General features: G+C 37.4%; 1 protein-coding gene across 2 annotated transcripts in view; it reads left to right on the top strand.

The window, feature by feature from the left end:
- The window catches only part of LOC106672481 (dynein heavy chain, cytoplasmic), a 41,723-nt gene that overhangs the window by 26,677 nt on the left and 803 nt on the right, over positions 1-14,243 (top strand). For both annotated transcript variants that reach the window (XM_024226197.1, XM_014403943.2), the window contains 25 exons: positions 17-176; positions 246-433; positions 1,636-2,105; positions 2,179-2,440; positions 2,497-3,114; positions 3,174-3,385; positions 3,686-3,845; positions 3,903-4,104; positions 4,169-4,367; positions 4,430-4,547; positions 4,621-4,992; positions 5,065-5,238; positions 5,330-5,491; positions 5,551-6,060; positions 6,122-6,298; positions 8,843-9,066; positions 9,125-9,287; positions 9,344-9,636; positions 9,696-9,909; positions 10,032-10,226; positions 10,898-11,461; positions 11,529-11,657; positions 12,260-12,457; positions 12,511-12,682; positions 14,115-14,211. In XM_024226197.1, the coding sequence (XP_024081965.1) occupies positions 17-176; positions 246-433; positions 1,636-2,105; positions 2,179-2,440; positions 2,497-3,114; positions 3,174-3,385; positions 3,686-3,845; positions 3,903-4,104; positions 4,169-4,367; positions 4,430-4,547; positions 4,621-4,992; positions 5,065-5,238; positions 5,330-5,491; positions 5,551-6,060; positions 6,122-6,298; positions 8,843-9,066; positions 9,125-9,287; positions 9,344-9,636; positions 9,696-9,909; positions 10,032-10,226; positions 10,898-11,461; positions 11,529-11,657; positions 12,260-12,457; positions 12,511-12,682; positions 14,115-14,211 (6,233 nt within the window). The remainder of the gene's footprint in view (positions 1-16; positions 177-245; positions 434-1,635; positions 2,106-2,178; positions 2,441-2,496; positions 3,115-3,173; positions 3,386-3,685; positions 3,846-3,902; positions 4,105-4,168; positions 4,368-4,429; positions 4,548-4,620; positions 4,993-5,064; positions 5,239-5,329; positions 5,492-5,550; positions 6,061-6,121; positions 6,299-8,842; positions 9,067-9,124; positions 9,288-9,343; positions 9,637-9,695; positions 9,910-10,031; positions 10,227-10,897; positions 11,462-11,528; positions 11,658-12,259; positions 12,458-12,510; positions 12,683-14,114; positions 14,212-14,243) is intronic.

Raw genomic sequence — 14,243 nt, 5'->3', positions numbered from 1 at the left:
ATTTCTTCATTTTAAGGTTAACATTAATGGGGAATGGAGTGCTTGGTCTGCTAAAGTTCCACAGATTGAAGTTGAAATTCATAAAGTTGCCGCTCCTGATGTAGTCGTTCCTACATTAGACACTGTAAGACACGAATCTCTTTTATACACATGGCTTGCAGAACATAGGCCTTTAGGTTGGAACCCTTTTTCAAATAATAAATTTTCATCGTATTCCTTAAACTAACATTTTGAAATTTGATTAGTGCTTTGCGGCCCTCCCGGTTCTGGTAAGACCATGACTCTCTTCTCGGCCCTGAGAGCTTTGCCGGACATGGAAGTCGTTGGGCTTAACTTTTCTTCAGCGACAACGCCCGAATTGTTGCTCAAGACATTCGATCATTACTGCGAGTACAGAAAGACGCCGAATGGAGTCATACTTGCCCCAGTTCAAGTAAGTACATAATTATAATATCAACAAATCGTGTCCATTTTACTGATTTAAAATTTAAAAAAAATTACCTTGAAAAGAAAAACCAATTAATTCATGTTTCAGTACATATTGTTTTGGCAAGCAACTCTTTATTTCATTTTGCTTTAACTTGTTTTGTGCTATAAAAATAAATACAGTGAAACCCCTCTTAACGGACACCCTGTTCAGCAACCTCTGTTAACGGACAGTTTTTGGAGTCTCCGGCAAAAAAAAGGATTTCTGCACATTACTACTCCTATAACGGATCCCTACCATATCAGTCGCAGACACTACTGTCATTTCCCATCAGATTAATAATCCCTCTATATAAATATAATAAATATATATAAAATAAAAATATATTAAATAAAATTAATAATATATTAAATAAAATATATGTATGAAAAAATATTTGTTAAATTCTGCTTTACTTTGGTCTTTGTTGATTTTTTTGCGGAAGTTCCATTTCTCCTTCGTGTTATGTTTTCATTTGAATTGGGGACATTTTTGGGAATTAAATAGAGTATTTTTTCGAAAGCTTTTTCATTGAGGAAAATTGTTCAGGCATCTGACGGCCTTTTTTCTATTTTTCTGGAAACGACTTTAATTCTGTTTCCTTTGCTTTGCTTTCATGGAGGAATCAGAGGTGAGGATGCCACCCTTTTTGTTTGGCCTGTTATTGCCAAATGAGCTCTTCAGTTCCCAAATCTCAACTGGATTTTAAGTTAGCCCACTTCATGCGCCTTACATAACATTAAAAGAGCGATTTTGATGTTCGAGTTTTGTAAAGATATGTTAGACCAAAAGTATATTGCCATAGTGAATGAATTAAGAACGATCTTGAGGATGAAAAGTTTAGAAAACAGACCAAACATCAATTTTTTCCCCTCCTGAACAGGCACAGATCAGTAATGGACAAGAACACTTATTTCTTGCGTGCTCGTTTTAGAGAGATTTCACTGTAATAAGATTTTAAGGGATTTCTCCCCACAGAAAACAGCAAAATTAGAATCTTTTCACATTCTTCTATTTATTTATTTTTATATTTCTAAATTCAAATTAAAGTAGATAAAGTCAAAATTATAGGTGATTCATTTGTCTCAATCAAATTCATAACATCAAATGAATTTATGACACTCATTATTCCATGGAATTGAAAGGTATTAATTTGGTAAAAATCATAGCTTGGGAAATGGCTGGTCTTGTTCTGCGATGAGATTAATCTTCCGGACATGGATTCTTATGGAACACAAAGGGTCATCTCATTTTTGAGGCAGTTAGTCGAACAACGAGGTTTCTACAGGACATCTGATCAAGCATGGGTGACTCTAGAGAGGATTCAGTTCGTCGGCGCTTGCAATCCTCCAACTGATCCCGGAAGGAAACCGCTTTCCCACCGGTTCTTGAGACATGTCCCAGTCATATACGTAGATTATCCAGGGGAAACATCGCTCAAACAGATTTACGGTACATTCAGTAGAGCGATGCTTAGGCTGATCCCGTCGCTCAGAGGATTTGCGGAACCGCTTACAAATGCAATGGTGGAGTTTTATTTGGTTTCGCAAGAGCATTTTACACAAGACATGCAGCCGCATTATGTCTATTCTCCTCGTGAGATGACCAGATGGGTCAGAGGTATTTGTGAAGCTATGAGGTAATTCTTTTTTATTTGAATAACATTTATCTTTTTTCTTATAAGGAATAAAATCATTTAAACTTTTTTTTAGGCCTCTTGAGAGTTTAAATGCTGAAGGGCTTGTGAGGTTATGGGCACACGAAGCTCTTCGCCTTTTCCAAGACAGATTGGTTGAAGCTAATGAAAGGATTTGGACGAATGAAAACATAGACAAAGTGGCTTTAAAACATTTTCCCTCTGTCGATAAGAAAGAAGCCCTTGGCAGACCGATCCTTTACTCTAACTGGCTATCCAAAGATTATGTACCTGTCGATAGAGATGAACTTCGCGATTATGTTAAAGCCAGGCTTAAAGTAATTTATTAATTTTATAAGGAATTTCTTATTTTTTAATATGATTTACTTTCTAGGTTTTTTACGATGAAGAATTGGATGTTCCGCTTGTTCTTTTTGATGAAGTGTTAGAACATGTATTGAGGATCGATCGGATTTTCAGACAACCACAGGGTCACCTGCTATTAATCGGCGTTTCAGGAGCAGGAAAGACAACTCTATCACGATTTGTCGCGTTTATGAACGGTCTGACAGTTTTTCAAATCCGAGTTCACAACAAGTACACGAGCGAAGATTTCGATGAAGATCTAAGGTCGGTTCTGAGAAGGTCGGGATGTAAGAATGAAAAGATCGCTTTCATTCTTGACGAAAGCAACGTCCTCGAATCGGGCTTCTTAGAAAGAATGAACACACTTCTGGCCAACGGGGAAGTCCCCGGTCTCTTCGAAGGCGACGAGTACAGCACTTTGATGACGCAGTGCAAAGAAGGCGCTCAGAGAGAAGGCTTAATGTTAGATTCAAACGAGGAATTGTATAAATGGTTCACCGGCCAAGTCATGAGAAATCTTCATGTCGTTTTCACCATGAATCCATCGTCCAAAGGGCTTAAAGATCGTGCTGCCACTAGTCCTGCTTTGTTCAACCGTTGTGTACTCAATTGGTTTGGCGACTGGTCCGAAGGCGCACTCTATCAAGTAATATACTTTTTTAAATGATATTTTGCTGTAATATTATTTTCATGGGTTGATTTCAGGTTGGTAGAGAGTTTACAAATCAACTGGATCTTGATGGTGCTGCTAATTGGAAACCTCCAGATTTCTTCCCTGTTGTTTATTCTGGTTTGTCGTCTACTCCAACGTACAGAGAAGCGGTCATTAATGCGTGTGTTTATGTCCACCAAACATTGCACAAAGCGAATGCACGTCTTGCTAAAAGAGGTGCCAGGACAATGGCGATTACTCCTAGGTAAATTTAAATTTATTTAGGTGTAGTACTAATTTTTTTAAGTTAGAGTATAGTGGCCAAGTGGTTTGGGGGTCCAACTTTGCCACACTAGTGGTTCTGGTTCGAAACCCAGCAAAACTCACAGCCTTTAAATTTAAATTAAGAAATATCGTAAAGTGGTTCTGACCCCTGATCTGCAACACCCAACAGGTAGTAGGCCTGGTCATTAATCCCTACAACTTTTTAAAGACCAAAATGAGTATTGGTGGGTCTGTATGTCTTGAAACATCCAAAAATCATTTTTTTAATTTTAAATTTCAGACATTATTTGGACTTTATCAATCATTTTGTGAAACTTTATCGAGAAAAATGCTCAGAGCTGGAAGAACAACAGGTCCATTTGAATGTCGGCTTAGGTAAAATTGCCGAAACCGTCGAACAGGTAGAAGAAATGCAAAAGTCCCTTGCCGTCAAATCTCAGGTAGGTTTAAATCAAAATAAGAAAACTTCTTTTCTTAATGAGACCTGTTTGATATAGGAATTACAAGCGAAAAACGAGGCGGCAAATGCTAAACTGCGCCAAATGGTAAAGGACCAACAAGAAGCAGAGAAGAAAAAAGTCGTGTCGCAGGAAATTCAATCGCAGATAGAAAAGCAAAAGCTGCTCATTGCGCAGAAGCGAGAAGGGGTTATGGCTGACCTAGCTCTCGTAGAACCCGCTGTTATTGATGCCCAGCAAGGTTAGTGTTTTTTTTCTTTTTAAATGAAATACTTGTCTTGAAATAATATGTTTTATTTCATTAGCTGTGAAGGAAATCAAGAAACAGCAGCTTGTTGAAGTTAGATCTATGGCTAACCCTCCTGCCGTTGTCAAGCTTGCTCTCGAATCGATTTGTCTCTTGCTTGGCGAAAATGCCACTGACTGGAAGAGCATCAGGACTGTCGTAATGAGGGACAATTTTATCAATTCCATCGTTAATAATTTCAGCACAGAAAATATTTCGTTAGTATTTTGAATTTATGTTTAGTTTTAGAAAAAGATCTTTAATTATTTGATTTATTTAGTGACGAAGTTCGGGAGAAAATGCACACACGGTATCTTAGCAATCCCGAGTATACTTTTGAAAAAGTCAACAGAGCTTCGATGGCTTGTGGACCTATGGTCAAATGGGCTGTTGCTCAAGTAAATATCAATTAATTAACAACTTTAATAGTGTAAAAGAATTAGAAATAATTATTTTTTATTAAACTTGCAGATAAGTTATGCGGATATGTTGAAAAAAGTTGAACCACTCCGTGAGGAGTTGAGATCGCTCGAGGATCAGTCAGGCGAGAACCAGAAAAAAGGCGAGGAGACTCAGAAACTCATCCAACAGCTTGAAAAGAGCATTGCCGCGTACAAGGAAGAGTATGCTCAACTCATTCAAGACGGTCTTGCCATCAAGCAAGATCTTGAGAACGTTCAGGCCAAGGTCGACAGGTCGATAGCTCTACTCAAGTCTCTAGGAATCGAAAGGGAGAGATGGGAGATGACGAGCGAAACCTTCAAGTCTCAGATGGCCACAATCATCGGCGACGTTCTCCTCTCCTCTGCTTATCTCGCTTACGCCGGTTATTTTGATCAACACGTGAGCACTTTATTTTTTATTTTTTTCTATTTTCTCCTAAACATATTTTTGTATTTTAAATTTTTGTTTTAGTATCGTCATAATCTTCTCAGCACTTGGACAGAACACCTGACGAATGCTGGAATATTATTTAGATCTGAAATCGCACTTACTGAATATTTATCTAATCCTGATGAAAGGCTGAGATGGCAGGAAAATGCTTTGCCGACAGATGACCTCTGCACGGAAAATGCTATCATGCTTAAGGTAAAACATTTGGGTGGATTTTTTCCCATGTCAAATTACTTTTTTCTAATTTTTATTCGATTGTTGTTAAAAAATTTCCTACCAATTTCAGAGGTTCAATAGATATCCGTTGATCATTGATCCTTCAGGGCAAGCGACAGAATTTATACTCAAGGAATACAGGGACAAGATAACAAAAACGAGCTTCTTGGACGATTCTTTCAGAAAGAATCTTGAAAGTGCATTACGATTCGGAAATCCACTCCTTGTTCAAGTAAATATTTTATTTTATTTCAGTTAAAGTCATATTTGTACTAATTTTATTTTTAATAGGATGTTGAAAATTATGACCCAATATTGAACCCGGTGTTGAACAGAGAAGTACGAAGAACGAGCGGCCGTGTCCTAATAACGCTCGGCGATCAAGACATAGATTTGTCACCGTCTTTTGTTATATTTTTGTCAACGCGTGACCCGACTGTCGAATTCCCGCCAGATATCTGTTCGAGAGTTACATTCGTCAACTTCACAGTCACAAGATCGTCGTTGCAGAGCCAATGCTTGAACCAAGTGCTGAAAGCAGAAAGGCCCGATATCGATGAGAAACGCTCCGATTTGCTTAAACTACAAGGGGAATTCCATTTAAGACTGAGACAACTAGAGAAATCGCTTTTGCAGGCTTTGAACGAAGCCAAGGGTAAAATCCTTGACGACGATTCTGTTATCACAACCTTGGAAACTCTTAAAGAAGAGGCTGCTGATATTAGTAAGAAGGTTGAAGAGACTGATAGGGTTATTGCCGAAATAGAGACAGTTTCCCAACAATATAAACCTCTTTCTCAGGTGAGTTAATATTCAATATTAAAAAAAAAAAAAAATACAATTTGTTGTTTTTGTTTTGTAGGCCTGCAGCAATATGTACTTCACCATGGACAGCCTTAATCAAATCCATTTCTTGTATCAATATTCTCTCAAATTCTTCTTAGACATTTTCAATGCCGTTTTATTTAGTAACCCTAATCTTGATGGCCTGACGGACCACAGTACAAGACTGGCTGTCATAACAAAACAATTATTTTCGGTAAGCAAGTTTATATTGTTACCCCTTTAATTATTACTATTCCCTTGCTCTTTCTATTAAGTCCTCTTTCCTATGTATCCATATATTTTATTTTTCTCTTCATTTTTATTATATATCGGCCTTCGGACTTGTCCCTGATCTCCCAATGTTTTACTATTTATTCTTATTTCTCAAAATGTATTGTTAGGTAAACAAATACACCGTGATTTTCATTCAATCAATGTATTTGGGAGTTCTCAAGTCCCACAAAAGAGTAGGCTTATCAACCTCATTGATCAATTTTATGCATAATTATTTTTTGCGTTTTGGTACTCAATAAAATAAAAATACTAAAAAGCCAACAAAAGTGGTGATATGAACTGCTCAAAGAGACACCGTTTGTCGAGTTGGCTGAATACAATGCAACATGAGACGTTTTCAAAACCAACTTGGAGGGTCTTCTCTACCATTACCTGACACGGTTTCAATACCAAAAGGCAGTACTCACTGCTACGTGTGTCAGTACATTGCTACAACTATGGACACAGGATTTCTCTTGATAAACGCTTCGACCAATAATAACATGAAATATTAATAAAATTTTAAGTTCTTGGTTTTTTCCTCTTATGGTCATAGTCACAAAATAGGTGTTTATTTTTTTAAGTAATCAAAATTCTTTCAAAATTGCATTATACTTCAAATATTCAAAAATATGCAGAACAAAATGTTATCAGTTCCTCCTCAGACAATCCACCCAGTCTCCAGGTACCAGCTTAACGGAAATTTTTCCTCAGCCATTTCTTTTCTCTTTCTCAAAAAAAAAAAAAAAAAATAAATAAATAAATAAAAAATAAATAAATAAAACTAAATAATAATAACAATAATCAGGCACAACACTGTTTTCCTCTTTTGGAGAAACAGTGAACCCTCGGGGCAAAATAAAAATAAAATTAAAATTAAAATTAGATAGTAATGTCCTCTGTAAAGTCTGAACCTCGTCTTGGTCCTTTCCTCTTGTCACAGCTCGGTTCTCCTTTTGCACATGCGAACTCTCCGCCAAAAAGAAAAGTTCCCAAGATAAAAAAATTAAAAAAACAAAAACAATCAAGACTTTTTTGCCTTGTTTTTCTAACATGTTCAAGGCAAGCCTTGCCTGTCCGACCAGGCCCCACTACTCACCAATGTTCCCGCTGATCCTTTGCTGGGCGTCCTTAGGCTTCTAAAGACTACCTGAGCAACTTCAGCGTCTTGTTGGCTTCGCTCAACCTTGCCGAGGGCAACCTCATCTCCGGCCGAATCTGGTCACCCCAGTGCAAAAAAAAATTTGTATCTTATTTTCCACTTGAGCCATTATATTATGGAGGTATGATTTGGCTAATACAGTCGATACTTGTTAATATAAAACTTGATAATTTGAATTTCTTGGTAATACAAACTCCTCAGCAGATCCTTTCTGCAAATCAAAAAATTCTGTGCATTTTGATACATTTGGTAACAAAATATTTTCGTAACAAGAGGAGAAAAATCATGCTATTAATCAAAATGGAGCCATGTCCCATCTTTATTTGCACTTTTTATTTGTTATATTCCTCTAAATTTCTACATAATGTTAACTTCCTTACAGCCTAAGGTTTCTTCGAATTTTCTCGTTTTGTTTGTTTTGACAGTATGTTCTGAATGCTGGTCAATTCGGAAAATTATTTAAATGAAGGATGCCAGGCCACATTAAAACAAAAACCACTTCATGATATTTTAAATAATGCCTATGTTCAATTTTATGGTTGAATATTGTGCTTTTTCGTTTATTTAGTATGTTTTATATATGCACAATTGCAATAACTTGGGAAAATTGCATTATGCTTCAAATATTCAAAAATATGCAGAACAAAATGTTACAGTTCCTCTTCGGACAATCCACCCATTCTCTAGGTACCAGCTCAGTGGAGATTTTTCCTTGGCTATTTCTTTTCTCTCTTACTAAAAAAAAATAAATAAATAAATTAAATAAATAAATTAATTTTTAAAAAAAATTTTTTCAACAACAATTTTTTTTCTTTCCTCTTGATAATTTGACTTTTTGTGAGTTTCAAATTGTTGAATCAACTGAACCAAGATCAACATGGCCATAAGTGTTAGGAAAAATAATATGCTATTGCATACTAATTGTTTTGGAAATAAATTTCATTTTTAACATGTTTGACTAAGTTTGTACACTTGTGGGAGTCATCCTTCCTTCCTTGATGCGTTGACAGTGTTTCGACTTGGCCATTGTAATTTTAAATTAATTCAACACGGGGTATCGGCTGGCAGGCCCCTTAGTCAACATGTTAATATTTTTCTTATTTTTATTGTCCATTGCCGGAGGCATTTTTGTAGTGTAATAAAAACATTTTTAATTAAATAACAAATCGTTTTATTACAACCATCCATTTGAAACATAATAACAATCGTGGACGCATTAGTTTCATTTTGTCTCCAAGCAATGACTGTAATTTGCCAAATTTCTCTGTTCATATCAAAACTTTTTGTTATAAATTTGTTATCAAAAATATTTTTCCCCCCTAGGTGTGTTTTGAAAGGGTTGCAAGAGGAATGCTTCACATCGACAGGCTTACACTCGCCATATTACTTTGTAGAATACATCTTAAAGGACTTCCTTCTGAGGATCCTTTAGACAATGAGTTCCATTATTTCATGAGTGCCAAAGAAGGTGTAATTGCTTCAAATGAACAACCCATTGACGGATTGTCTTCCGAGCAAATGGAAGCCATGATCCGCATGGCGTCGAGGTATGTCATGAACTTTTTATAATTTTAATATTGTTCTGTATGATATTCTTTTTTTTAGATTACATCCATTTAAAGAGCTGTTGAAGAAAGTTCGTGAAATGCCTGAATTTGTGGCATGGTCGCAGCAAAGCACACCTGAAATGTGTGTGCCAACGTTGTGGCATGAAGACAAGCCATTGTCTCCAATCGCAACATCCATGAATAGACTTCTACTCATTCAGGTATGACAAGTTCTTTTTAATTTTTGATCTGTTTGTTAATGTTATCTTTTTTTAAGGCTGTAAGGCCTGATAGAGTCGTGGCAGCGGGACATATTTTTGTCTCGACTGTATTAGGAGAAGGGTTCATGCAAACCGCTGAAAGAGAACCGAACTTGGGTCATATTACTGAGAAAGAGCTCAGTTGCAACGTTCCTGCACTGTTGTGTTCCGTCACAGGCTTTGATGCGACTTCCAGGGTTGACGACATGGCGGCCGAACTGGGCAAACAAATTGCAAGCATCGCTATCGGTTCTGCGGAAGGGTTCAGCCAGGCCGATTCAGTCATTAATATGGCTGTCCGTTCTGGAAGGTAACCTATATCATTCACATGTACACGAATTTTGTTCTTATTGGGAATTTATTTTTCAGGTGGGTTCTCCTCAAGAACGTACATCTAGCACCTCAGTGGCTCGTACAACTAGAGAAAAAACTTCATTCACTATCTCCCCACACGAATTTCCGCCTGTTCCTGACGATGGAGATAAACCCGAAAGTTCCAGTCAACTTGTTAAGAGCCGGGAGAATATTTGTGTTTGAACCTCCGCCAGGAATCAGGGCCAACCTTCTTAGAACTTTTAGTACGGTTAGTGTCATATTTGATTGTTAATACAAACATTCAGGAAAATGATTTTACATAATTTCAATTTAAACCGTAAATAATGAAGGAGTTTGTAAAATGAGTAACAATCTTTTATTGTATTTTAGGTTCCGGCATCGAGGATGATGAAACAGCCGAGTGAAAGGGCTAGATTATATTTCCTCCTCGCTTGGTTCAATGCTATTGTACAAGAAAGGCTACGGTATTCACCGCTCGGATGGGCAAAACATTATGAATTTAATGAATCCGATCTACGAGTCGCTTGCGATACTTTAGACACCTGGATTGATGCAACATCAGCTGTAAGTTCCACTTTAATGTAAATGTTACTAATAAGGCGATGTAGCACTGCGGGATATTTAATTGGTACGATCTGGTAATGTAGTTGTACTACATTTAGTTGTACTTTGCCAGACAAAACATGATCTGTTGCTTCCAGCCTAGTTTTGTCGCGATGTCTAGTGATCCAGTTCCTGCTTGTTCAAAATCACAGATTGCCTGTGCAAACAGAAATATTATGTAATCAAACAATTAAATATTTTTTTCCTATTCTTATTAATTTAGCACCTGTCATTTCTTTTTTTGCTTTAAACAACACTAATTACAGTAGTGTATTCGTACAAACTCACACTCTATAACAATAGAAAGGTTGTGAAAACACACTATTCATTCTCTAGAAGTAGATGACCGCGGTGGCCGAGTGGTTAGGGCATCTGACTCATATTTGCCGTGCTAGCTGTCCTGGGGTCGAATCCCAGCTTGGCCCATGGTTTTTTAATTGTATATAATATGGAGCAAGTATAGTAAAGTGGTCTGACTCCTTGTCTATGACACCCAACAGAAAATTTTCTTTTTTGGTTAAGCTCTCCTGTATGATGAGAATTACTTTACTTTTTTACTCTCGAAAAGAAGGAAATTAGACAGGATCACTCACTTTGATTGAATTATTTTAAATTAATATTTTTATTTACAGGGAAGGACACAATTAGCCCCTGAGAAAGTGCCTTGGGACGCTTTAGTCACACTTCTGTCACAGTGTATTTATGGAGGCAAGATTGACAATGATTTTGACCAGAGGCTGCTCTCCTCATTCTTAGCCAAATTATTCACGCCAAAGAGCTTTGAATCTGATTTCGCATTGGTGGCTAATGTTGACGGAGTCGCAGGTGCGCCTGGTGGCCACAGGCATATCACGATGCCGGATGGTACGAGGAGAGACCATTTCCTTCATTGGATTGAATCCCTCTCGGACAGACAGACGCCTTCATGGCTCGGACTGCCGAACAACGCCGAGAAAGTCCTTTTAACGAACAGAGGGACGGATTTGGTCATAAAGCTGCTTAAAATGCAACAGCTCGAGGACGAGGATGAACTAGCTTACACTGACGATTCAGCTCAAGTCAACAGCCTTACAAAGAACAGCATGAACGACTCGCCCAGCAGCATTACAAGGCCGACAGACGGTAGACCAGGCTGGATGAGAATCCTTTACAATTCTGCGACAACTTGGCTTCAACTTTTACCAACAAATCTACCAGTAGGTTTTTTCCTTTCACATTGTATTTAAACTGTTGTGCACAATTAAAATGTAAATTTGGTTTCAGACTTTAAAAAGGACAGTGGAAAATATCAAAGATCCTTTATACAGATATTTTGAAAGGGAGGTTAATTCTGGAGCTAAATTATTAAGAGATGTTATTCATGATTTAGCGGATGTAGTTGCTATCTGTCAGGTTAGTTATAACATTTTCATCAAGATTAATTAAAATTAATTTATTTAAATGGGGGACCACAGTAGCAGAGATGGTTAGAAAAGTATTAGCTACTTTGTTTATCATGTACCATGAGACCGTGGTCGCAATCTTGAATTTTCCTGCCCCTTTTAAAGTGCAATGGGCTATTTCTCTGCCATTAAAATAAAGCTAAAAACCTCCATATAAACAGCAGGGTAATTCTGGATTGTGAAAGATGTCTTGTAAAAAATATGTAAGGGCATTGGTTGCCACAACGGTTTTGGCATTAACATGGTAAGGTCGCTCATCAAGGTAAGGTCCTGAGTTCAAATCCAGCAGCCCTGCATTCATAGCTGGTATACTTACAAATGGGCTTTTGTTTAAAAACACCTATCCTGAGGGTTCATATAACCTTGTAGTTGAAATATCATTGAAAAAAAAAAAAAAAAAAAATTGTACCTAAAACAGATCAGAAAGAAATCACTTTATAATTAATCTGGTACACTCTTGGAATTTTTGATCTTTTATCCACACATGTATAGTTTATAGTTTAAAATGTCAAAAAAGAAGATACAAAAGATATATATATTTACATATTGCAGGGTGAAAAGAAACAGACAAACTATCACCGAGCTATGCTCAACGATCTCGTGAGGGGTATATTGCCAAGCTCATGGAGGCGGTACACAGTTCCGCGCGGATGTACCGTCATTCAATGGGTAACGGATTTCAGTCAAAGGGTCAAACAGCTGGAGCAAATCTCCCAACTCGCATCTCAAAAAGGGCCATCGGAAATTAAGGTAAATTTCATACTATGTGTTGCGGAGTCAGATTGTGACGAGTAATGTTATAGAATATGCCCGTTTGGTTGGGAGGATTGATGAACCCTGAAGCATACGTGACAGCAACGAGGCAATGCATCGCCCAGGCCAACAGTTGGTCGCTCGAGGAGCTTATTCTTGAAGTTACAATTTTGGATCAGGCAACGACTCCATCTATGGATAGATGTAGTTTCCCCGTTATAGGTAATTGTTTTAATTAAATATATTCTAACCTACCTACATCTTAATACAATCATCACCACCCACTGCAATTTTGTCCTCTTAACTCAAATTCTATCCAAACTACCTACAATGCAATTCCAATACGACTAATGCAAAAAGGGGAGGACAAACTGAATGAAGAAAAATGTATTCACATCTTCCCCTCTACTGCACAGTAGCAAAAAGAGATACTGATTAACATTCAACCAAGTACTTATGACCATACTTAGATAGCAGACTGACATGAAATCCGTACATAAAACTAAAGAGACAACAACATAACAGAAGACTTGGACTTTTTGAAAATGACGGTTCTTCGAAGACTTCTAGACCGAAATCGTCATCAACAAGTAAACTACTTATGTAAGGCCATTGTGACCACTTTGGACATACAAAGTGATATTGTGTCGTTCTGGTAAAAGTGGTACATACTAAGCAAATCACGGTCAATGAAGCAGTTTGTTGCTTTTCATTTTGGCTGAGATTTGCGTAGTGTGTACGGGAGGAGAATCACAGCCAATGAAATGAAGAGGTTGGCCTTGGTCCAGGTTTGGACTGCTGGTGGTTCAAAAGATTACGTTGGGTTGGCCTAGTGTAGATGCCGGCTCAACGTTCATTGGTTCATTCTTCTTATGCTGAAAAGTGCTGGAATATGGCATGGAATAATGAGACTGCACCAAAACTTATCGGATTTTATCGTGAACAGGAATGTTCATGGGATGCTAAAAACTGCAATTTTAAAAACAAATTGGAAAGATTAGACGCTTGGAGGGAAAGTGAGCTTTTAGAAGTATTGTGAACAATATAAAAAAGAAAATGGAACTTTTATTGCCATCTTTTCATCGTGAAAGACAAAGAGAAGAAAACAAAACTGGAAGTGGTGTTGATGAAGTCCACAAGTTTTATTAGTTTTTAGTGCAAACTGATTCCACATGGCCGAATCCCTGGCCCCCAACCCATTGGTTTGATGAGGATGATCCTATGATGGCCAATGTGTTGGCAACCAACATTAGGCCCAATATATTAGTTGTTTTTTGTTGCTGAGATTTGCTTAGTGCTTTTAATCAAAAGTCCTCAGACAAATTAGCTACTTACTATGTCATTAAGCTCAATAACCACAACGACTTTAACATTCTTTTTGTCAATGAACTGATCCATTCTTGATTCCAAAAGGTTCACACCAATCTTTCAGTCCATCTTAACTGCACACTCAGGTCCCGAAACCTGCCTTAATTAACGATGGTCTAGAGACCTCCTTGCCCCTTAATTCCTCATACTGTGTGACAACATTGGTTGGCTTCTCACGGCAGGTTTCCTGTGGGCACAGCACTGGCATTACTGTATAAAATATAGTGTGCAAAAAATTTAAAAAATATTTTTATTTGCAGTCAAAATAATTTTTTATTTTTTTTAGGCTTGAAGTTACAAGGAGCACAATGTAGGAATAACCAACTACTCTTAACTTCAACGATAATGATGGACCTTCCTACCACTCTTCTTAGGTGGCAGAGGTAAGTAAATTAAAAAAACAAAAAAGTTTCTT

The sequence above is a fragment of the Cimex lectularius genome, unplaced genomic scaffold (genome assembly GCF_000648675.2).
Source record: "Cimex lectularius strain Harlan isolate CLEC.00 unplaced genomic scaffold, Clec_2.1 scaffold64, whole genome shotgun sequence".
Classification (NCBI taxonomy): Eukaryota; Metazoa; Arthropoda; class Insecta; order Hemiptera; family Cimicidae; genus Cimex; species Cimex lectularius.
The sequence above is the reverse complement of the archived record's forward strand: the minus strand, read 5'-3'. Positions and strand labels throughout refer to the sequence as shown.